Source organism: Conger conger, chromosome 14, assembly GCF_963514075.1.
Source record: "Conger conger chromosome 14, fConCon1.1, whole genome shotgun sequence".
Classification (NCBI taxonomy): Eukaryota; Metazoa; Chordata; class Actinopteri; order Anguilliformes; family Congridae; genus Conger; species Conger conger.
The window spans coordinates 1,634,886-1,658,241 of NC_083773.1; the positions used below are offsets into that span (position 1 = coordinate 1,634,886).

General features: G+C 49.5%; 1 protein-coding gene across 1 annotated transcript in view; it reads right to left on the bottom strand.

Moving 5' to 3' along the window:
• Positions 1-23,356, bottom strand: part of kif21b (kinesin family member 21B) — an 83,017-nt gene that overhangs the window by 25,073 nt on the left and 34,588 nt on the right. Inside the window, exons 8-27 of the mRNA XM_061219211.1 lie at positions 22,697-22,892; positions 21,688-21,877; positions 21,155-21,218; positions 20,599-20,790; positions 18,171-18,396; positions 17,763-17,898; positions 17,096-17,284; positions 16,445-16,644; positions 15,632-15,739; positions 14,575-14,870; positions 14,105-14,255; positions 11,619-11,858; positions 10,809-10,910; positions 9,760-9,925; positions 8,622-8,682; positions 8,276-8,333; positions 7,439-7,644; positions 6,587-6,661; positions 5,710-5,823; positions 855-893 (exon numbers count right to left, since the gene is read on the bottom strand). Of these exons, the coding sequence (XP_061075195.1) occupies positions 855-893; positions 5,710-5,823; positions 6,587-6,661; positions 7,439-7,644; positions 8,276-8,333; positions 8,622-8,682; positions 9,760-9,925; positions 10,809-10,910; positions 11,619-11,858; positions 14,105-14,255; positions 14,575-14,870; positions 15,632-15,739; positions 16,445-16,644; positions 17,096-17,284; positions 17,763-17,898; positions 18,171-18,396; positions 20,599-20,790; positions 21,155-21,218; positions 21,688-21,877; positions 22,697-22,892 (3,009 nt within the window). The remainder of the gene's footprint in view (positions 1-854; positions 894-5,709; positions 5,824-6,586; positions 6,662-7,438; positions 7,645-8,275; positions 8,334-8,621; positions 8,683-9,759; positions 9,926-10,808; positions 10,911-11,618; positions 11,859-14,104; positions 14,256-14,574; positions 14,871-15,631; positions 15,740-16,444; positions 16,645-17,095; positions 17,285-17,762; positions 17,899-18,170; positions 18,397-20,598; positions 20,791-21,154; positions 21,219-21,687; positions 21,878-22,696; positions 22,893-23,356) is intronic.

Genomic DNA, 23,356 nt, shown 5'->3' on the forward strand with positions numbered 1-23,356 from the left:
AGAGAAGGATTTAATAATGTGTTTTTTTTTGGTTGATATTAAACATGCGCACTTGCCCCCTTGTGCCACACCTCGTGTATGAGGGCCTGGAGGTCTGGAAGTAAAACCAGCAGATCTGCAGGATAATATTGGATTTCTTTAATACCACCAACATAGGAGCCATAATCGCGGTAAGAAATTAAGGGATATTGAGCCACATTATCAAAACAAATAAAACATAATCAGGGTATGGGCCTAACGACTACTTTCAGGGGTACTGGATAATGTCTCAACAGTCCAGCTGGACCAGTAAGAACAGAATGAGCAACAGGGTGAGCTGAGAGGTGAAGATTCAAAATGGCTGACATTCAGGGAATGTTGTTTTTCACATTACGATTTGTACATTAAAAACACTTCTGATTAAACTCACGTGTACCACTTCTCATTCTGCATTCCATATGGAAAAGAGCAGATAAGAAATTCTCGGAATGCCAAGTGATGAAAACATGTGCACTACAAAGCATGGACTTTCCGAGAAACCTAGACTAGAATTGTGTTTGAAACAAAATAACATTTCATAATTGGAAATATGTTTGTCGTATTCAGAAATAAGATTTTAAGTGTCAATAAAAGTGCTAAAACAATGGCTGAGATGGAGTTATTGTTTTAGCCTTTTTCAGTGTCTGCTGAAAGACTTCCTCGTAAGGTTCATTCAGTGAAGAACACAGAAGAGACGCACGCAGTGGAATCAGGAGGACAGGACATGCAAACAGCACAACTCCGCCCACACAACAAGATGGAGGGGAGGGGACACGGGCAGGCCACCAATCAGGCAACAGAGGAAACAGGAAATGAAGAGACAGGCAGATCTCTACCTGAACACCTCGGAGAGAGAGGAGTCGCTGTCATCCGACCTAAGGACAGAACAGTGGCAGGGTTAGGGGGGGGGGGCCAGGAGGGGCCAGGAGGGGTAACAGGGTAAAAGACGAAGGTGGGGGGGACTCTGGGGGGGGGGGGGCAGCAGACAAGGAAACAAGGGAGGTACAGGTTAGGTTAGGTTAGCAGGACAGAATTATGCCAAGTTCATTAGGGAAGGGGGGACATTAGAGTATTCTTCACAACAGGAAGTGCACCTGCAATCAGCTGCACTTCTGAGAAACAAAAGATTCGCAGCAGAGCACACCTCAGTCTGAAAGCCACTGGGGAAAACCTTCCAGAATATTTTATTGAGAGAACAACAACAAATGGCTGTTGCATAATACATTTATATCGAATCAGCTATGACCAGCTTGAAATACCAGCTACCAGCTGTTTCAAAAGATAGCTCAAGCTGGTCAAACTGCATTGGGTATGGAGCTGGTCTGAACTGCTCAACCAGCTACTAGCTGTTTCAAAACCGAGTTTGGGCTGTTTTTTTCAGCAGGGTATAGCAAAACTCTCAAAGAGGACTTGTGACTTGAATACCGAGGTGCTGAGAGACATCAACAACACACAGAAGAGCCGTTGTTGATCTCTGGAGGACTCTGTAGTGAATACTTTCTCCAGGGAGGAGGGTTTTGGACAGGCATTCAGTTAGGGTCAGGTACACTATACACTATACTCATGAGGACATGTTCAGTTAGGGTCAGGAACTCTATACACTGTACTCGTGAGGACATGTTCAGTTAGGGTCAGGTACACTATACACTATACTCGTGAGGACATGTTCAGTTAGGGTCAGGTACACTATACACTATACTCGTGAGGACATGTTCAGTTAGGGTCAGGTACACTATACACTATACTCGTGAGGACATGTTCAGTTAGGGTCAGGTACACTGTACTCATAAGGACATGCTGTGACAGAATACCCTTCACAGCATGGCAAATCACCCCAGCAGGAATCTTCAGCCCAAAACTGAGACCATGATGCATCGGTACAGTCCACCAAGCAACCCCCACCCCCCGACCCTCCACCCCCCCAACAGAAGTGAAAAGCAGACTATATTAAAGATCCTCTTCATTAATGAAGAACAGTGTGGCACAGTTCCACCCCAGTGGCTGGTTCATGCTAGGATACTAAGCTATCAGGCTGTCAGACAGGAGACATAACTCAGGCCCTAGGGCAAGAGAAACCCTCTCATTACCACTGTGTTTGGACTGTGACCGTGCAGGGTCACCCGGCTTCTGACCCAGAATTCCCTACGCAAACTTAAAGGGAAGAAATTGGTGTCATTGCGTGAACAAAAAAAATCACAACTTAAAATAATGGGCTCTGCTCTGTTTAGCGCAATGGAGTTTATCCCGGCCTTTGTTTAAAAAAAGTAAGTGAAATTCAATAATGCTATGAATATAAAATCACAACACTGGCATTAAATCATGCCCCACTTCAAGTTAATGAGTTGAAATAACTGTAGCTATTGTTAACGCTTGCAGTGTGGCCTAGCCTACTCTTGCTGTGTGGACTAGCCTAAGATTGCTGTGTGGATTAGCCTATGCTTTATGTGTATTAGCCTATGCTTGCTGTGTGGATTAGCCTATGCTTTATGTGTATTAGCCTACACTTGCTGTGTGGACTAGCCAATGACTTTCGGTATGAACTTATTGTACATCACTTTGGATAAAAGTGTTTGTCAAATGAAATGTAATACAATGCGATTAAATCATTATTCAATTTTATAGAAGAACTGCCGTTAGATTCAGTGCTCTATGCTCTAAGGCTGCACAAACTATGACAGCACACAATCTGCAAACCACTCGTATTGTGCATGAAAAACAGTGGTAGGCAGTGAGGTATACATTTAAGAAGTAACACTGAGCAATTACAAGACAAACACAATATGTGTTATACGATAACTATAACCATCCAGCATTCTTTCCAACGCTGTCTCCTCCAATTACAAATAAATAACACATTTGAAATCCATAAATACTCTCCAGAAATCGTAAAAATACTTTTGTCTCTCACAATTCTAAAAGATACCGGCCTTTCATAAATCATATCCCGACATTAACTCCGGAGGAATACCAAGTTCCACCTCAGCGCACTGTCAAACTTTGAAATAAAAGCGTCCGTGAGAAGCGCTTTAAATGAGCACCCTCGAGCACTGTCAATTCCGCTAATAACGCACAACACACTGCCATAAAGAGAATCACTGAGGGAGAGGGTGTGAATAATTCACTCCGAGCTCACTTACCAAACTCCCGCTAAAATAACGAAAGCTCCCCGGAGCCACGGCGGGCTCTATCGATTCCTCCCGCAGCGGGCAGACGCTGTCGCTGCAGATCTCAGGATAAATACATTTTAAAAAACCGGAGATCGATTTAAACCCCCCCAAAGTATTCGGAATCAAGAGCCGGCAGGAGAGAAATTAAATTGCTGCTTTTCTCACGCTTAAAACGGCGATCGATTATGGGCCCTGAATAAACTTCTCGGAAAACCTCTGCACGTCTCAGCATAAATTAGCGGATGTATGCCTCTATTAGCAACTGTCCGTCTGTAGGCATCGGACGGAATCACCTAAATATTCCCAATGTGAGATTTTCAATAATGGACAAGCAGAAAACGTACTGACATATAAAGATGCTGACCTATAAACTCCAGGAAGTACTGTGTGTTTGGTTGGCCAAACCAAAGCATTTAACATCTAACATTTATTAGGGCCACTGACTAAGAGGCTTGTTTCAACTTCAGGCCTGCGATATGATTGTGAAGTACAAACACCTGCGTAAGAGAGTGAGTATGCACACAGATTAGACAGATATGCGTTCTTGCTTGCTAGTGTATGTACACACGTGTGCCATGCACAGTACTGACAGCTACATTTGACAATATTCAGGACTGCAATGTGCAAAGTATTTAGTATGCAAGTATGTATATAGGATCACCTGCCCCTGCTTGGGATATCAAATGAAACCCTTTTCCATGGAGTCCATTATCACATACTATTAAAGCATACTCTCATACTCTTAACATGTACTCGCATACTCATACTTTTAAAGTATACTCTCATTGTCTGGCTGCAAGAAAGGCTAGGTAAACAGTCCAAGGTTTGTGTGAGATCAGCTGCAGTCGTTCCATCCTAGCTGTAAACAGTGGTTATTCCAACAGGGACTGGGAGAGGAGAGGATGCACACTGAGAAAAACAGGACAGGAAAAGATGAGTACGATCAGATCACAGGTTGTTACGTGCTGCCGAATACATTCTTCTGATATCACAGAGTGAAGCACCAAGTGTGCACCAATTCTCACCTTCTCACCCCCCCCTCCCTCACTGATAACACCAGGCAGGTGTGTGTGTGTGTGTGTGTGTGTGTGTGTATGTGTGTCCCTCACTGGTAACACCGGGCTGTGTGTGTGTGTGTGCGTGTGTGTGTGTGTGTGTGTATGTGTGTCCCTCACTGATAACACCAGGCAGGTGTGTGTGTGTGTGTGTGTGTGTGTGTGTATGTGTGTCCCTCACTGGTAACACCGGGCTGTGTGTGTGTGTGTGCGTGTGTGTGTGTGTGTGTGTATGTGTGTCCCTCACTGGTAACACCAGGCTGTGTGTGTGCGTGTATGTGTGTCCCTCACTGGTAACACCAGGCTGTGTGTGTGTGTGTGTGTGTGTGTGTGTGTGTGTGCGTGTATGTGTGTCCCTCACTGGTAACACCAGGCTGTGTGTGTGTGTGTGTGTGTGTGTGTGTGTGTGTGTGTGTGTGTGTGTCCCTCACTGGTAACACCAGGCTGTGCCTGTGTGTGTGTGTGTGTTCTCTCCTCACTCTTATCTGTGACAGCATGACACCCTGTTCCAGCGCTCGAGGTGTCTCTGAGAGGCAGAGATTGGGCACACACTGAGAGTACGGCACACACTGAGAGTACGGCACACACTGAGAGACAGGCCGCAGGCTCCAGGAGCCAAACAGCTTCAGACACGACGTAATTGGCTGAGCAGATTACCCATGATTCCCTGCTGTTGTCCTTTGAGCAGAGATGCAGAATTTAAGAGAGAAACTGAAGCCATTTCTTTTTCATCACGTTGCACACTCACTCATGCACATGCTACTGGTCTTTGTTGCTGCCTCTTAACCCAAGCAGTAATACAGTAAAGTGAATTTATTTAAATATGATCAATTAATAAGTCAATAAGTTCAAGTGCTGGGCCCACCATGCCTTCAGAGATCACCACTCACACGGGCTAATTGTGATTATAACACAGCCCTTTGGTGAACTGCTAAGCCAGGAAGCGAACAGACAGCACCTTAGACACTAGGCTACAGGCACCTTAGCCACTAGGCTACAGGCACATTAGGCACTAGACTACAGGCACCTTAGACACTAGGCTACAGGCACCTTAGACACTAGGCTACAGGCACATTAGCTGCTAGATTACAGGCAAATTAGCCACTAGGCTGCAGGCACCTTAGCACTTGACTACAGGCACATTAGCTGCTAGGCTACATGCACATTAGCCACTAGGCTACAGGTACATTAGCCACGAGGCTACATGCACATTAGCCACGAGGCTACAGGCACATTAGCCACTAGGCTACAGGCACATTAGCCACTAGGCTACAGGCACATTAGCCGCTAGGCTACAGGCACATTAGCCGCTAGGCTACAGGCACATTAGCCACTAGGCTACAGGCACATTAGCCGCTAGGCTACATGCACATTAGCCGCTAGGCTACAGGCACCTTAGACTCCAGGCTACATGCTGGCCCTAAATACAGCAGCAGTACAGTATAGCACAGGCGCCCGGCTCCACTCACTTGTCCAGCGCTGAGCCCTGGCTCTGGTGGCTGGTGAGGCGGGAGAAGACGTTGCGGTCGTTTCGGGGGCGCAGGGGCGGGGAGGAGGGGGGGGTGTACCCCACATCAGGGGGCCTGAGGAAGAACGAGGAGAAGACGATTATACGATCGACCGTCCCCAACGATTTTAAAATCAATGTACCGTAGACAAAATAGGGCTGCACGATATGAGGAAAATATGCAATTCTGTTGTTGCATATTGCGATGGCAATATGACTTGCAATAAATAAACAAATATTGAATTGTGCACAGTTCTTATGTCTCTCTACTTTAGGTGCACTGCTAACAGAGAGTGCAGACATCATTACTCTGGGTTTGGAATACAGGAAATCACTACACACACTGCACCGGCGGCCATTTTGTATGACTCCTGAGTGGCCATCTTAGACAGGTTAGCCTGCACAGGATGAGCTGCAGGTATGTGGAAAAGGCATCCATCACACTGATACTCAGACCTGAGGCTAATCTCACCCTCTACGTCTCATCCCCACATAAACACTGGAACTCCAGGCTGAGAGCCCAAAGATAACCTGATGGGCTGGGTAGAGCCTGTATGACACACGCACACACACACACACACACACGCACACACACACGCACACACACACGCACACACACACGCACACACACACACACACAGACACAGACACAGACACACATGCGCACACACACGCACACACAAATACACACACTCTCACACACGTACTCTCACACACTCTCTTACACTCTCACACACACACACACACACACAAAGACACACACACGCACACACACGCACACACTCTCTCACACTCTCTCACACTCTCTCACACTCTCTCACACACACACACACACACACCTGTAAGGCTGCCCGCGGTCGTATGACTTCCTCCGAGTGAGCGGGGAAGTGTCTGATGCCCGGGACTGCCTGGGACTGAGAGACAGACACACAGACACACAGACACACAGACACACAGACACACAGACAGACACACAGACACACAGACACACAGACACACAGACAGACAGACACACAGACACACAGACACACAGACACACAGACACACAGAGAGAGACAGACAGACAGAGAGAGACAGACAGGGAAAATGCCTTAATCAAAAGCATTCACTATTAACAGGAGAATATCTTATTCCAGACTTAAGAAACATTAACGTGCCAGACTGGGTCCTGACCCCTATGCTGCTGAGTAAGAGCAGGTAGTAGAGCTGATCTTACAGAGAGCTGATCTTACAGAGAGCTGATCTTACAGAGAGCTGATCTTACAGAGAGCTGATCTTATTTCATCGACAGAACAACACAGAAGCAGTGCTCATGGAGTGAGTATCTCTGTAATCAGGGTCGAGAAGTGCTTTCATCTTCCCCTGATTCAGCTTTGGCTCCGATTAAATGGCATTTTCGTTTTGGTTCTAATGGACTTTTCCATCGATGTTTTATTGTGTCATTAGGACAATACAGCAGTGCTTTGTGGATGAATCTGGGATGGATTACGTCACTCTCTCTCACACGCTTAGTGGAGGGACCGCACTTAAGGCTCGGGATCCGGATTGCACGAAACGGCAGTGCCGGTAAACTTGGCTTTCCAGGGTTTCAAAGCGCTTTTCACGAGAGCCCGTGGATAGTCAGTGGGTGGCGTAACAGACACTTGGTCGGTATCTCTGTCTGTGGTCAGCGGCCTGTGGTCTGCACTCACAAGGTGTGGCCGCGGACGGGCAGGCTGATGGTGCGGGAGACGCGCTCCCTGTAGTGGCTCTCCGCCAGCGACAGGCCGAAGCCCTCCTCGTGGATGTCGGTGAGCGAGGCCAGAGACTTGGTGATGTTGCGCGTGCTGACGTCCATCACCGGGCCCAGGTACTCCGCCGAGACGGCCTTCATCTGCACGGACAGCCGAGGCTCCACCTGCACGGGGCGAGGCAACAATGCGCCACTCTGCACAGAGCACAACGCTACACAACACTACGCAACTCTGCACAGAGCACAACGCTACACAACAATACGCAACTCTGCACAGAGCACAACGCTACACAACACTACGCAACACTACGCAACACTACGCAACGCTACACAACACTACGCAACACTACGCAACACTACGCAAGGCTACACAACACTACGCAACACTACGCAACACTACACAACACTACGCAACACTACATGATGCTACGCAACGCTACGCAACATTACATGATGCTACGCTACGCAACGCTACACAACACTATGTGATGCTACGCTACGCAACGCTACACAACACTACGTGATGCTACGCAACACTACACAACACTACGCAACGCTACACAACACTACGTGATGCTACGCAACGCTACACAACACTACGTGATGCTACACAACAATACCCAACATTGCGCAACTCTAACACTGTGCAATGCTCTGCAGCACTATGCATCACTGTAACAACCTAGAGAATCAAAGTAGGGAATGTGAGGGATTGCACAGCCAATCAGATTTAAGCTGTGATTAGGTGGATTCATCTTTTGGACGTGTTTGATGACATCATGGACTCCTCCTGTACCTTCATCTTGAAGTCGTCCTGACTGGCAGATCCTTTCATCTGACACGACTGAGACACACTGAGAGAGAGAGAGAGAGAGAGAGAGAGAGAGAGAGAGAGGGGGGGGGGAGGGGGAGAGGGAGAGAGAGACAGAGAGAGAGAGAGAGAGAGAGAGAGAGAGAGAGAGAGAGAGAGAGTAAATGCATTTCAGCAACGTTTTCAGTAGTCACTACCAGAACAATAACTTGAACCAGCCAATCAGCCACAACTAGAACTAGCCAATCACACAGAACCAGAAGCAGCCAATCAGACAGAAGCAGCCAGCTCAGTTAAGTGCTGATGTGAGTGAGGAAGAGTGTGGTCTCACCTGCCATCAGACGCCTGGCTGAACTCCGAAGCTTCTTCATCAGTACTGCCGTATCCATTCTCTGTGGAGAAACAACATAACAACATAATCATATGAGCACTAATACAGACTCTAATGAACATTAATACAGAATTATATTAACAGAGCTTCTGTCGGTGGATGAGGTGGGCAGCAGAGTACACCTGAAAAAGGTGTTATTCTATGTATATTACTCAGCATTGTAAACTTTTAATAGAAACTGCAGTTACACAGTGAAACACTAGAGGGAGGCAAAATCCATCTTATGTGAGCTGCTGCCAAGTAAAGGCATTATAAATGAGTGTAGGGCCTGGACCCGGGTTTAACTGTCCAGGGGGTCAATAAATCCAATAGAACAGAGGCCATTTTAACAAAGGAATACACTCAGGAGTGCTTGATGACGATGTGGAGCACAGGGAGGTAAAAAGAGACACAGCCAAAGCAGAGGAGAAGGAGGCAGAGTTGCATAGCAACTATGGCTACACAAAGCACTTCACTGTACAAATAATGCCTCAAGGCAGACGACAGCAGGGGTGTCTAATCTTATCCAGAAAGGGCCGGTGTGTGTGCAGGTTGTTGTTTTAGTGCAGGACTAAGACAGCTGATTCTACTCATCAAGGTCTTGATTAAAGACCACAATTAGTTCATTAGTATAATCAGGTGTATTACTGCTGGGTTAAAACAAAAACCTGCACCCACGCTGGCCCTTTTAGGATAAGATTGGATACCCCTGGCCTATAACCTAGTGGCTAATGTGCCTGTAGCCTAGTGGCTAAGGTGCTTGACTGGGGCCTGGAAAGTTGGTGGTTCAAGCCCCACTGTAGCCATAATAAGATCAATGCAAGCTGTTGGGCCCTTAACCCCATTGCTCCAGGGGGGATTGGCCCCTGCTTAGTCTAATCAACTGGAAGTTGCCTTGGGGTTAGGTATCTTGCTCAAGGACACTTCGACACACCAGAGACGGGGATCGAACAAGCGACTCTCCGATGACGAGACAGACAGCACTCTCCCTCCTGAGCGCAGTGAGGAAGAGGAGGAGACACGGCGTGCAGTGAGGAAGAGGAGGAGACACGGCGTGCAGTGAGGAAGAGGAGGAGACACGGCGGGCGAAGGCCCTCACCCTGCTGCACGTTGTGGATGAGAGCCTGCAGCTCCGGGATGTACTCCGCCTTCTCCCGCAGCGCGTCCAGGATCACATGGTTATACGAGGAGCCAATCACGTCCGTCTGCCGCAGCTGGCCCTCCAGCAGCCGGATCTGAGCCTCCTTCTGCGCCACCTGCAGTCCCTGTGAGCGCCACAAGAGGGCAGCGTTCAGCCAGCAGAATTACCACACTGTGTGCACACTGCACTGACGGCAGTTATAGTATATGTTTCATTCAACAACAGGCATCACCGAAAGTCAAATAGCTTATTTAACAGTTAAACCAACAGTAATACAACAGGAACACAAATAGGGAAAACTAGTACATACTGTCCATACTAGCACAAGAATACATAGGGGTGGCTTGTAGCGTAGTGGATAAGGTAAATGACTGGGACATGCAAGGTTGCTGGTTCTAAATGGTTGGAATTTTGTATAGCGCCTTTATCCAAAGCGCTGTACAATTGATGCTTCTCATTCACCCATTCATACACACACTCACGGCGATTGGTTTCCATGCAAGGCACCGACCAGCTCGTCAGGAGCAAATGGGGGTTAGGGGTCTTGCTCAGGGACACTTCGACACAGCCCAGGCGGGGATCAAACCAGCAACCCTCCGACTGCCAGACGACTGCTCTTACTGCCTGAGCCATGTCGCCCCCGTTCTAATCCCGGTGTAGCCACAATAAGATCCGCACAGCCGTTAACCCTGTTAACCCTTGCTCCAGGGGAGGATTGTCTCCTGCTTAGTCTAATCAACTGTACCTCACTCTGGATAAGTGCGTCTGCCAAATGGGAATAATAATACATGCAGTATGTTTCTAGAGAATTTGCCAGGGAATGAGAGTATCTGGTGTTCAGTTCCATTGCAATATACAGGTATACTGTATTTCGGTCTTTCACACACAGTCTTAATTTCTCAGTTAAAAAGGCTCACCTGGTCTTAAACAGGCGGTAAGAGGCTCACCTGGTCTTAATCGGGCGGTAAGAAGCTCACCTGGTCTTAATCGGGTGGTAAGAGGCTCACCTTGTCGATGGAGGCCTTGAGGAAGTGGTCCAGGAGGTGTCGAGCCTCAGCCAGAGAGCAGGAGCTGATGACCACAGAAGTGTCCACGGAGTCCAGCTCATCCTGCAGGGCACACCACGAGGGAAACAATGGATAGCGGTTTCAACACCAGAACCGCTAATATGTTCTAAACCCTCAGGCGTGTGATGAGAGCTACACGCTCGTGGACAGCAGACCTGGGCCAGACACGGAATGGTTTTGGATTCAAATACGTTTCTACGCTTTACAGAGCTTAGCTGGTGTATGTATGATGCCTTACTGAGCTTGTATGCTGTATTGGAACCTATGAAATGCTCTGAAAGTGCAAACCCCGCCTTCGGGTCCTCTTAGTTGGCTCAATTGCACCAGTCAAGATCAATCGAGCACAGAAAAGTATTTGAATCCAAAACAATTACACAATTGACCCAGGTCGGGTTGATAGCACATTATTTGCGCCGGAGGTGTGTGACACCATGTGTGTGTGACACTGTGTGTGTGTGTGTGTGTGTGTGTGTGTGTGTGTTTGTGACGCCGTGTGTGGGTGTGTGTACATGCGTGTGTGTGTGTGTGTATGTGTGTGTGACGCTGTGTGTGTGGGTGTGTGGGTGTGTGTACATGTGTGTGTGTGTTTGTGTGTGTACGTGTGTCTGTGTGTGTGTGTGAGTGTGTATGTGTGTGTGACACTGTGTGTGTGTGTGTGTGTGTGTGTGTGTGCGTGAGTGTGCATGTATATGAGTGTGTGTGTGTGTGTGTGTGAGTGTGTGTATGTGTGTGTGTGTGACAAACGCTTGCCTTGGTCTCCTCGATCTGCACGATGGTGGCTTGGCAGTCGGACAGGCTGTCGTTGAGGTAGTCGATGTTGGCGTTGAGCACCTCCATCTCCTCGTTCACCTCCTGCAGGAGGCGCTGGGGCTCCACCTCCTCCACCTCCACCTCCTCCTCCCCCTCCTCTGCTTCTGCTTCCGCTTCTGCTAACAGCTTCTCTCTCTTCCGCTGCAGCCCCTCCTGCTGGACAGAGAGCTCCTCGCGCTTCTGCAGGAGGACACAGTGATGTAGAATAAGTGCATACCCAAGGTCACAGTCACAGACTATGTGGGGGAGCCTCTAGCCTAGTGGCTAAGGTGCCTCTAGCCTAGTGGCTAAGGTGTCTGTAGGCTAGTGGCTAAGGTGCCTGTAGCCTAGTGGCTAAGGTGCCTGTAGGCTAGTGGCTAAGGTGCCTGTAGGCTAGTGGCTAAGGTGTCTGTAGCCTAGTGGCTAAGGTGCCTGTAGCCTAGTGGCTAAGGTGCCTGTAGCCTAGTGGCTAAGGTGCCTGTAGGCTAGTGGTTAAGGTGCCTGTAGGCTAGTGGCTAAGGTGCCTGTAGGCTAGTGGCTAAGGTGCCTGTAGGCTAGTGGCTAAGGTGCCTGTAGCCTAGTGGCTAAGGTGCCTGTAGGCTAGTGGCTAAGGTGCCTGTAGCCTAGTGGCTAAGGTGCCTGTAGGCTAGTGGCTAAGGTGTCTGTAGCCTAGTGGCTTAGGTGCTTGGTGCCTAGTGCTATGTTGCTTGCTTGACTGGGATCCACAAGGTTGGTGGTTCAAGCCCCGGTGTAGCCACAATAAGATCAGTGCAGCTGTTTGGCCCCTTGAGCAAGGCCCTTAACCTCACATAGCACCAGGGGGGGGGTTTCCCATGCTTAGTCTTAATCAACTGCAAGTCGCTGTGGATAAAAGAGTCATCTAAATAGCTTTAATTGTAACAGGCTCTAAAAGGTAGCAGTGCTCATATCTGACCCGTTTGGAGGAAGAGGCCTGTGAAATAATGCACCTACAGGTGATCTCATTACTGTCTGCTATAACATGTATTGTTCCTGATGAAATACTGATAGAGAAGAGCTTTGTGGCAATTTCCACTGTTAAGAGCAACAACTCCTATCATATCACTTTCCATACATAATACCATATCATATCATCATCCACCGTCCCCATGGGACCCACAGTCTCTTGGGAAAACCAAACAAATGATATGAAAATTGCAGCCATCATACGAGTCTGCAAACTTTGGATTGCTGTTGGGCCACTGAACAAAAATGTCTGTCTTAACAATGATTTTAGTCTCTAACGAAAGTATTAGCTTGTCTTAAGTCAATGTTTGCTTGTACGTTTCTGATTCCATTGGCAAATCTTGAAATTAGTCTTGAAATGTCTTTCCTCATTCGCAATATTTTTGTCTTTTCTGAGCTAAAAAATATTATTTTAAGTCTCAGTATGAGACTAAAATACTCGACTTTTGCAGTGGGTTACAGTAGTGTTGGGGTACAGTACGGTGTTGGGGTACAGTAGTGTTGGGGTACAGTACGGTGTTGGGGTACAGTAGTGTTGGAGTTCAGTAGGATTGGGGTACAGTCGTATGGGAGTACAGTACAATGTTGGGGTACAGTATGGTATTGCGGCACAGTACAGTGTTGGGGCAGTATTTGGGTACAGTATAATGTTTTGGGACAGTAGTGTTGGGGTACAGTAGTGTTGGGGGTTGGTGTTGGGGTACAGTAGTGTTGGGGGTTGGTGTTGGGTACAGTACAGTGTTGGGGTACAGTACAGCGTTAGGGGTTGGTGTTGGGGTACAGTACGGTGTTGGGGGTTGGTGTTGGGGTACAGTACGGTGTTGGGGGTTGGTGTTGGGGTACAGTACAGTGTTGGGGTACAGTACAGTGTTAGGGGTTGGTGTTGGGGTACAGTACGGTGTTGGGGGCAGTGTTGGGGTACAGTACGGTGTTGGAGGTTGGTGTTGGGGTACAGTACAGTGTTGGGGGCAGTGTTGGGGTACAGTACAGTGTTGGGGCAGTGTTGGGGTACAGAAGTGTTGGGGGCAGTGTTGGGGTACAGTAGTGTTGGGGGCAGTGTTGGGGTACAGTAGTGTTGGGGGCAGTGTTGGGGTACAGAAGTGTTGGGGGCAGTGTTGGGGTACAGTAGTGTTGGGGGCAGTGTTGGGGTACAGTAGTGTTGGGGGCAGTGTTGGGGTACAGTAGTGTTGGGGGTTGGTGTTGGGGTACAGTACGGTGTTGGGGGCAGTGTTGAGGTACAGTACAGTACGGTGTTGGGGGCAGTGTTGGGGTACAGTACAGTGTTGGGGCAGTGTTGGGGTACAGAAGTGTTGGGGGCAGTGTTGGGGTACAGTAGTGTTGGGGGCAGTGTTGGGGTACAGTAGTGTTGGGGGCAGTGTTGGGGTACAGTAGTGTTGGGGGTTGGTGTTGGGGTACAGTACGGTGTTGGGGGCAGTGTTGGGGTACAGTACAGTACGGCGTACCTTGATGAGGCGGTCCATGTCGGCCTCCACGCTGGTGATGGTCATCCTCTGCATGACGATGTCCATGATCCGGCGCTCCAGAGCCTGCCACTTCTGCCGCGCTGATTTGGAGTACACCGCCCCCACGCCCTTCTGCTGGAACTTCTTCCTGCTGCGGGAACAATCCAGGGCATACGGTCAGACACGGTCCCCAAGGGAACCACATCCCGGGAATACGGTCAGACAGGGTCCCCAAGGGAACCACATCCAGGCTCTACCTCACAACTACAGGACTATAAACTGGCCTTTAATCATGTTGTGTGAAATGTTATGTTATGTCTATAAGGAGGTCTATGTTTTTCAGGAGGTCACAGAATGGGTTATGGCAGGTTATGTAACTGGTAGTCAGGCAGTACTATATTTTTCATGTGACGCTGTGTGCCTGTGCGTGTGCGTGCGTGCGTGTGTGTGTACACACAGGCTCTGCTAACCTGGTGTTCCTCACTCCATTGAGCGGTGTCTCTGGGTCTCCATGGTAGCCGTTGATCTTGGTGTTCCACTGGCGCACGATGCTGGAGACGGACCGGCCCGGTTCGGGCTCGGCGGGACCGGTGCTGGGGGAGAGCTCGGCCCCGGGGTCCTGAGGGGGGGGCCGGCGGGTCACCCTCCCCCCCACGCGCTCCGACACGGGCCGGGCCATCCGCCGCAGGGCCGTCACCTCCTGGGTCCTCCTGCGCAACACCAGCTCCTGCTGACGCTTCTGAGACTCCAGGGACCGGATCTGGTACTGAACCAAACAGAACCGCAAGTGAACCAAACACAAAGTCCAATGAACCAAACAGAACCGCAAGTGAACCAAACACAAAGTCCAATGAACCAAACAGAACCGCTAGTGAACCAAACATGACCCCTAATACTGTAGCCACTGCTCCAGGGCCACTGTGTACTGAACCAAACAGAACCACAAACTCTCTGAACACTGCAGTACACATGTCCCCTACCCAAGAAAACCTCAAATGGGCCCCCCAGTGTTATCATATTGTATCTGTTAATGGGGGTGGTACTGTTAGTCCATCCATCCATTATCTTAACCCGCTTATCCTGAACAGAGTTGCAGGGGGGCTGGAGCCTATCCCAGCATACATTGGGCGAAAGGCAGGAATACACCCTGGACAGGTCGCCAGTCCATCGCAGAGCACACACACCATAGACTCACACACTCATACCTACGGGCAATTTAGACTCTCCAATCAGCCTAACCTGCATGTCTTTGGACTGTGGGAGGAAACCGGAGTACCCGGAGGAAACCCACGCAGACACGGGGAGAACGTGCAAACTCCGCACAGAGAGGCCCCGGCCGACGGGGATTCGAACCCAGGACCTCCTTGCTGTGAGGCGGCAGTGCTACCCACTGCACGGTACTGTTAGTGACCCCCAAAAATAAATCTTAAAGAAAATATCCTGTTTGTATTCCTCCCAAAGCTGGGATGAGATCTTCCCCTTATCTTGTCCCTGTCATCTCTGGTGGTCGGTTCGAAGCTCCCTTACCTCCTGGCGCCTCTGCTCCTTCTTGAGCTGGGCGATTTCGCGGTTCCTCTTGGCCTCCACCATACGCCGCCTCTGCTGCTCCTCCTTCATCTGTTTCATCAGCGCCACCTGGAGGAGGGGAGGACCAACACTCATATTTACAGCACAGCCCTAACCCTAACCACAGTAACCAAACTACAGAGTGGCTGCATATAACAGCTTTGTGTCGACAGTGCCCTGACTAACTCATCCAGGACCAGCTAATCCCAACCTAACCCCAAACCATTATACAGGTAAAACACCACTTAGACCTGCCAGACAGCACCTTATTCTCAACTTTGGTAGTTGTGTCACTCGATTTACTGAAAACAAACCATTCTAGGATCTGTGGTATGAATATTCATATAGATGGCATGACCAAAGACCACAGCAGTGGCAATAATAACTTGGTCAAAACTCCAAGGTCGGTGGTTCGATCCCCGGTGCAGCCACAATAAGATCCGCATAGCCGTTGGGCCCTTGAGCAAGGCCCTTAACCCTGCGTTGCTCCAGGGGAGGATTGTCTCCTGCTGAGTCTAATCAACTGTACGTCGTTCTGGATAAGAGCCAATAATGTAATGTAATGTAAAGAAGGTTTTGTTCAGGCACTGTTTAGGCACCTATACTGTTTTGAAAGTACCATTTTCACAGTCTCAGGGACAGCATCAGATTTCATTACGGTCATAACTGCAGCTGCTAGGGACCGGCAGCCATGTTGCTAGGGACCGGCGGCCATGTTGCTAGGCACCGGCGGCAGTCTAAACGGTCGGCGTGGTTACCCCACGCAGGGCTCACCTTGGCCTTCTTCATCTCGGCCACCTCGGCCTGCAGCTTCTTCAGCTCGCGCTCGTAGCGGCTCTGGTTCTTCAGCAGCCGCGCGTGCTCCTTCTGCGCCGCCTGCAGCTTCAGCAGGTCGCGGTTCATCTCCTTCAGGCGCTTCTCGTAGTCCGAGCGGATCCGGTTCGCCTTCTCCTCCGTGTAGTTCTCCATGGACACTGCGGAGAGGGGGAGAGGACGGCGGGACAGGCCGGACAACGCTGAGCATCGCTCAACCGACATCAACTGAAAACGGGTCCCCACCAGACAGGTCAAACCTGACACACACACACACACACACCGCAGTCTCCACTGGGCAACAATAAACGTTAATGAATGTTCTATCGTTGCCCAATGGAGACTGTGGTCGTTGTCCTTCACTAAACGGCATACACTGGCCTTCAGCACAGCCCACCCTGCAGCTGGAAGAAATCCAAGCACTCAGCAAAGATGCCGTTCAGTTCGTTGTGGAACTAGCCAGCCAATCAGAACAGAGGTTCATTGAAATCACTGATCCTTAAAGACAGTCTCTAACGCAGCCTGTTCTTAGTAACGCTCCTGAGAGGCCCTGGAGAATGGACGTGTAAAACTGGGTTTAGTGCGTGGCCGTCCCGCGAGGCCCGGACTCACTGAGGTTGTGCAGCACGCGGTCCCTCTCCAGCTGGGTGTCGCGGATCTTGTTCTGGAGCAGGATCAGCTTCTCCTCGTACTGCAGCTTCAGCATGGTCAGCCGCCGCTGGCTGTTCTCCAGCTCGTCGATCAGCTTCTGCTTGATCTCGATCTCACACGTCAGGTCCGCCAGGTCCGCCTGCAAGTCCACTGAGTCCCCACAACACAGGTCAAAGGTCAAACCTCACACAGCTATACACACACAGTACACACACAGTACACACACATACATACACACACACCGTACACAGGTCAAACCTCACACAGTCATACACACACACACACACACACAGTACACACACACACATACACACACACACACACACACACACACACACACACAGCCAAGCACATACACATGTCCAACTCCAACAAACAAAGACAGTCAGATATTGACAGGCCGATGTTCTCCTCCACAGTAATCAATGCTCCTGTGGCCATTAGAGTATTACCAATCAAACAGAGTCATTCATTCATCCATCATTCAGTCACCTCCTACATCAGAGTCATTCATTCATCCATCATTCAGTCACCTCATACATCAGCCAATCACCACAAACCTTTCTCATTGATCCAATAACCAATCACCACCATTTCTCACGTCATTCATCAACCAATCACCACCAACCTTTCTCATCGGAGTCAGAGTCCGAGTCCACCAGACTCTCATCGCTCTCAAACTCTTCATCCTCCCTCCTCTCTTCATCCTCCTCCTCTTCTTCCTCATCTTCATCCTCACAGCCACTCTCCTCCTGCTCTCTATCCTGAGAAGGACACACACACACGCACGCATAAACACACACATTCCAGCGTGATGACACACAAACACATAAATATTCATGGCACACATTCGCATATTATTTTTATATAATTTTCGCCGTGACCTTTATTAAGAAGCGGGGTCTTTATGTGCCGGGCTGTCTCTCCGCACGCACAGAACAATACCGGTGTTTATGTGCATATTCGTACCCAGGCCCCAGGCCATGACCTCTGACCCCGCCCCTGGCCAATGGGAGCGCAGCGCCAACGCACTGACCTCCTCCGCGATGCCGCCGTCCCAGTGGGCCTCCCCGTTCTGCACGTTCTCACTCTTCTCCCTCCTCTCCCCGCTGTCTCTCCTCTCCCTCCTCTCCCCGCTGTCTCTCCTCTCTCTGTTCTCTCCATTTTCTCTCCTCCCTTTGCTCTCTCCGTTCTCCCTGGTCTCTCCGTTCTCCTGGACCTGCAGCTTGGCTCTCTTCTGGGGTCCCTTCTCGCGCTCCGGGCTGTAGGCAGGACACAGATAACCACTCACTTTACCTCAAAGTACAGGACATTAGATTACATTACAGCACAACTTTACAGCACCTCAACTGCACCTTAAATTAAAGGACTTTATATTACATTACAGTACAGTGAAACATTTCAGAACCTTACATTCCCCTAAATGTACATTGCAATCACGCCAAAGATGATGTCATCCAGAGCAACAAATAGCAAACATCAGTGTCAGACTCAGGAACACCAGTGTTTGTCTCCAGGAATACAGAAGTATGAAATTACAAAGAAGGCCCAATTTACAGTCAATAACAGGGAAGTTAGGCAAACAAACCAACAATTAGCACTGTGAACAGATAGAGATACCAGTACAAAGCATGTCTACTTAAAGCAGAATGGTCTATGCTACCTGTTTAAAACAAATTCCAGTAAAAGACAAGTCTCGCAGAGGGTTTGCTAGTGTGCCTGTGTTTAAAATGACGAACATAAACAAATTAAAATGTATGCACCAAATTACCATTTAACCATTTACGCAACCTACTGAACAGTCACTAAATGCTTATCATTTGATAGATGTTAAAAAGCCATTAATTCCATTAATTCCCCCATCGCCTTGACCTTTAAATGTCAGACGATGTGCTCCAATCCTACGCCACACTCGCCCGTCCCTGGACTCCAGCCAATCAGCTCGTCTCGTGCATCAGGGCGCAATTACCCATGACCCTCTTATGATTACAGCGCTGCTGGAGTGGGGGGAAATTTATGAGCTTTTTAAAAAAATATAATAAATAAATAAATAAGAGCAGCGTCAGATTTACAGCTTCCTGTTCCTGAATGAGGGCTTTATCGCTCCCGTGCCGACGGCCCGTTCACACAGCGGTAAGAGGCAAGCGCTTTCTCCAGGTCAGCGCAGGACATGCGTGAGGAAGCTAACGTCCCGGGCACGAGAGAGTAGCGGTTGGCCGTTTCTCGGAGTAAACTATACGCAAAACACGCAATGAAACGCTTGCATCTGAGTGAACTATACGCAAAACACGCAATGAAACGCTTGCATCTGAGTGAACTATACGCAAAACACGCAATGAAACGCTTGCATCTGAGTGAACTATACGCAAAACACGCAATGAAACGCTTGCATCTGAGTGAACTATACGCAAAACACGCAATGAAACGCTCGCATCTGAGTGAACTATACGCAGAACACGCAATGAAACACTTGCATCTGAGTGAACTATACGCAGAACACGCAATGAAACACTTGCATCTGAGTGAACTATACGCAAAACACGCAATGAAACACTTGCATCTGAGGAATGCGATGCAATATTTTCAATAAAAGAAAAGCTCACATCACAGGAAACACAATGCAATTTTCTCCATTAAAATTTTGCATGTGGAAAATGAGCATCTGTTCACACATCACACTAGAATAAGCGCACAGGAGTCTGTGATGTAGAAGGGCACGGGGTCAGCCCCAGTCTGGCTCCTGCAGGCCGAGGGCAGTGATTACATCAGTCATGAAGCTCAGCTCTGCTGGACGGAGTCCATCCTGTCTACCGGGCCTGACAGGCCGGTCTGAATGGCTTAGCGCAGGGACCACCCTGTGGGACCACCCCGTCCCAACTCTCACTGCTGGGGTGTAGGGATGGGGTCTGGACCAGCACCGGTGTCAGAACATGGACTCTGACCAGAGCCCAGAACCCAAACCAGAAAACGGACCCCCAACCCAAACCAGACCCAAACCAGAAACCCCGAAAACTGACCCCAACCCAAACCAGAACCAAACCAGACGTGTGTTCAAAACAGCAAACGTTAGCTGATGCTTGCTGACGTTCACCACCATATTCAAACTTTTTTCTGTTCGCCATGAACATTAGCTAATGTTAGCTCACATTTTGAAAAGGTAGTGCACGGCGAACAAAAATGTCTGCCAATGTGGATGGCGGCAAAATAATAAAAGCTGACAATCATTTGGCTGCTATAATATACTCCAGTAAATGTAATACTTGCTGTTACCATTAAAAAAAACAAATCAGCTAGCTAGGATTGTGAGACCTTTGTTAGATAGAAGACCCATCTCATCCAGAATCCAGAATCCAGAATCCCAAAACTCAACCCAACCCAAACCAAACCCAAACCAGACCAGAACCTAGAACCCAGCCCAAATCAGACCCCAAACCCAGAACCCAGAACCCAGAACCGGCCCGCACCTCTTCCTCCTCTGCTTCCACTCAATGTGTTTGAGTCGCTCCAGGTCCTGCCGGGCTCGGCGAATCACGTCGCTCATCTCGGCCTCCATGGAGAGGACGGGGGCGTGTCCGGGGGCGGGGCCGTGGGAGGAGAGCCGTGATAGGCTGCGCCGGAGAGTCTCATTCATCGCCTCGCTCTCCAGGAGCTTCGACCTGAGGGGGGGGGGGGGGGAGGGAAAGGAGGGGAGGGGGGAGAGAGAGGGAGAGAAGGAGGGAGGGAGAGGGGGAGAGAAGGAGGGAGGGAGAGGGGGTGAGGGGGGAAAGAGAAGGACAGAGGGAGAGAGGGGGAGAGGGGGAGAGAGGGAGAGAGGGAGAGAAAGAAAAGGACAGAGGGAGAGAGAGGGGGGGAGGGAGAGAGAGAAATTAGGAGAGTAAAAGTTAGGATAAATTTAGAGAGAGAAAGAGACACACACATACGCATGGAAGGTCCCTTGGAAGGACTGACTCACACAGACACACACACCCAGGTTTATACACACAAATTGGAATCCAGAGTAAAACATGAAAGGCAGTTTACCTGATTTCCTCGACCTCCCTGATGTAGTTCTGAATAAGAGACCCGATCTCCTCGTTACCGTCACCTACAGAGATGCAGAGACCCAGAGACAGAGACAGAGACAGAGACAGAGACAGAGACAGAGACACAGAGAAAGGCCATCAGATCAACGGGGAGAGAAGCTGTGATGCCATCTGATTGGTCCACTGAACATACAGTACATTAAACCAATCAGCAGGTTTCACGATTGCACTGTCAGAAAGAGCCTCTTCCTCTCTGTGCGACCTTCTAAAACGTATGGCTGAGTGAACCCCCGGTAATATCTATATTAAAGTACACGACGCTGAGCAAAGATTTCCCAGACTTTAACTTTATTATTATTATCCAATGTCAGGACTCTGGAACACATTGCATACTAATATAAATATGTAGCATGTGTAGTAGTCAGTACATATTCTGAAGACACAGTAGTTGTGAAAGACACATCCAGGCGTTAGGAAGCCTCAGACTCAGGCAGCGCGCACAGGAGGACCGGCAGCAGGGGGCGCTCTCACCAGACTTGGCCAGCAGCACGTTGACCTCGTTGGCGAGCAGCTGCGTGACCCTGCCGTTGAGGCGGTCGATGGTCTCCTGCATGGCCTTCACGCGCATCCTGAGCGACTCGCTCTCCTTCTGCAGCATGGCGTTCTCCTGGAACAGGTCGCTGAAGCCCTCTGCTCCGTCCTCGCCCACTACACGCTTCCCCTGCAGGCGGCAGCACAGAGCACAGTCTTTATTAGCCCACTACACACTTCCCCTGCAGGGGGCAGCACAGAGCACAGTCTTTATTAGCCCACTACACGCTTCCCCTGCAGGGGGCAGCACAGAGCACAGTCTTTATTAGCCCACTACACGCTTCCCCTGCAGGGGGCAGCAGAGAGCACAGTCTTTATTAGCCCACTACATGCTTCCCTTGCAGGCGGCAGCACAGAGCACAGTCTTTATTAGCCCACTACACACTTCCCCTGCAGGGGGCAGCACAGAGCACAGTCTTTATTAGCCCACTACACACTTCCCCTGCAGGGGGCAGCACAGAGCACAGTCTTTATTAGCCCACTACACGCTTCCCCTGCAGGGGGCAGCACAGAGCACAGTCTTTATTAGCGCACTATACGCTTCCCCTGCAGGGGGCAGCAGAGAGCAGAGTCCCCGAGCAGAAACTCTAATAACCTCCAATACAAAACTGAACAGACTTTCATGCTATTTAGAGATTGCAAAAATCCTGTAGGCTAAACTACATGTGCTTCTATCAGATGGAGAAGTAGGTTTTTTTTCTCTCTGCGTAACCATATCTTTGCATCGCGGTCACGGTGGTAACCATTTAAAGGCTAAAGGAACCGAACGCTGCTTCAGTAGTTCTGGTTCGGATTACACCACAATGCTAACTACTTCATTTGATTCATTTGATGAGGTGTAAACCCAGTTCCCAATCCCTGCATCTCCCACACTGCACAATAGGCTACATGCTGCGCTGTATTGCGTATTTGACCCAGTTTTGTTCGTTTGTTTGTCCCCCCATCTCACCGCTTTGTACTCCATGAGCTCCATCTGCAGGCGAGCGATCTCCGCGCGCAGGGCGCTGATCTGCTGGCTGGTCTTGTCCTGGTTCACCACCACCTTGTTCTTGATGTTGCGCGCGCGGTTGGCGTACTTCAGCGTGTTCAGCGTCTCCATGAAGTCCCGGTCCGAGGGGCTGACACAGGCGATCATCACCGTCCGACTGGGGGGGGGGGGCAGGGGGGGGGGCAGGCAGTCAGAGCCATAGACTGCACTGCTGTAAAATCCAGCTTTGCCAGCTTTAAAATTTGAGCCGGTCATAACGCTGATCTAGCTGGGTATGAGCCGGTCACCCAGCCAGTGCTGGTAGCTTGCGTGAGGTTTCAGAACATACTGGGTCAGAGCCCTGCAGTTGGCCATTACACTCTAATATCACCTTTTGACCTCTGACCTCTGACCTGATGGATTTCTGCGTATAACTGTATGCTGCGATGTGCTCACAATATGCAGATGCACCAGTTCAGTCAGTCATTACACTTTAATATGACCTTTTGACCTCTGACCTCTGACCTCTTGCACTTACGGATTTGTGCTTATAATGCTTTTCGGACTGCAATTGGCTGGTCCACTTGTGTACTGCAATGTCCTGAAAATGAGCTCAGTGTTCGGGGTTCAAGGTTCAGTGTA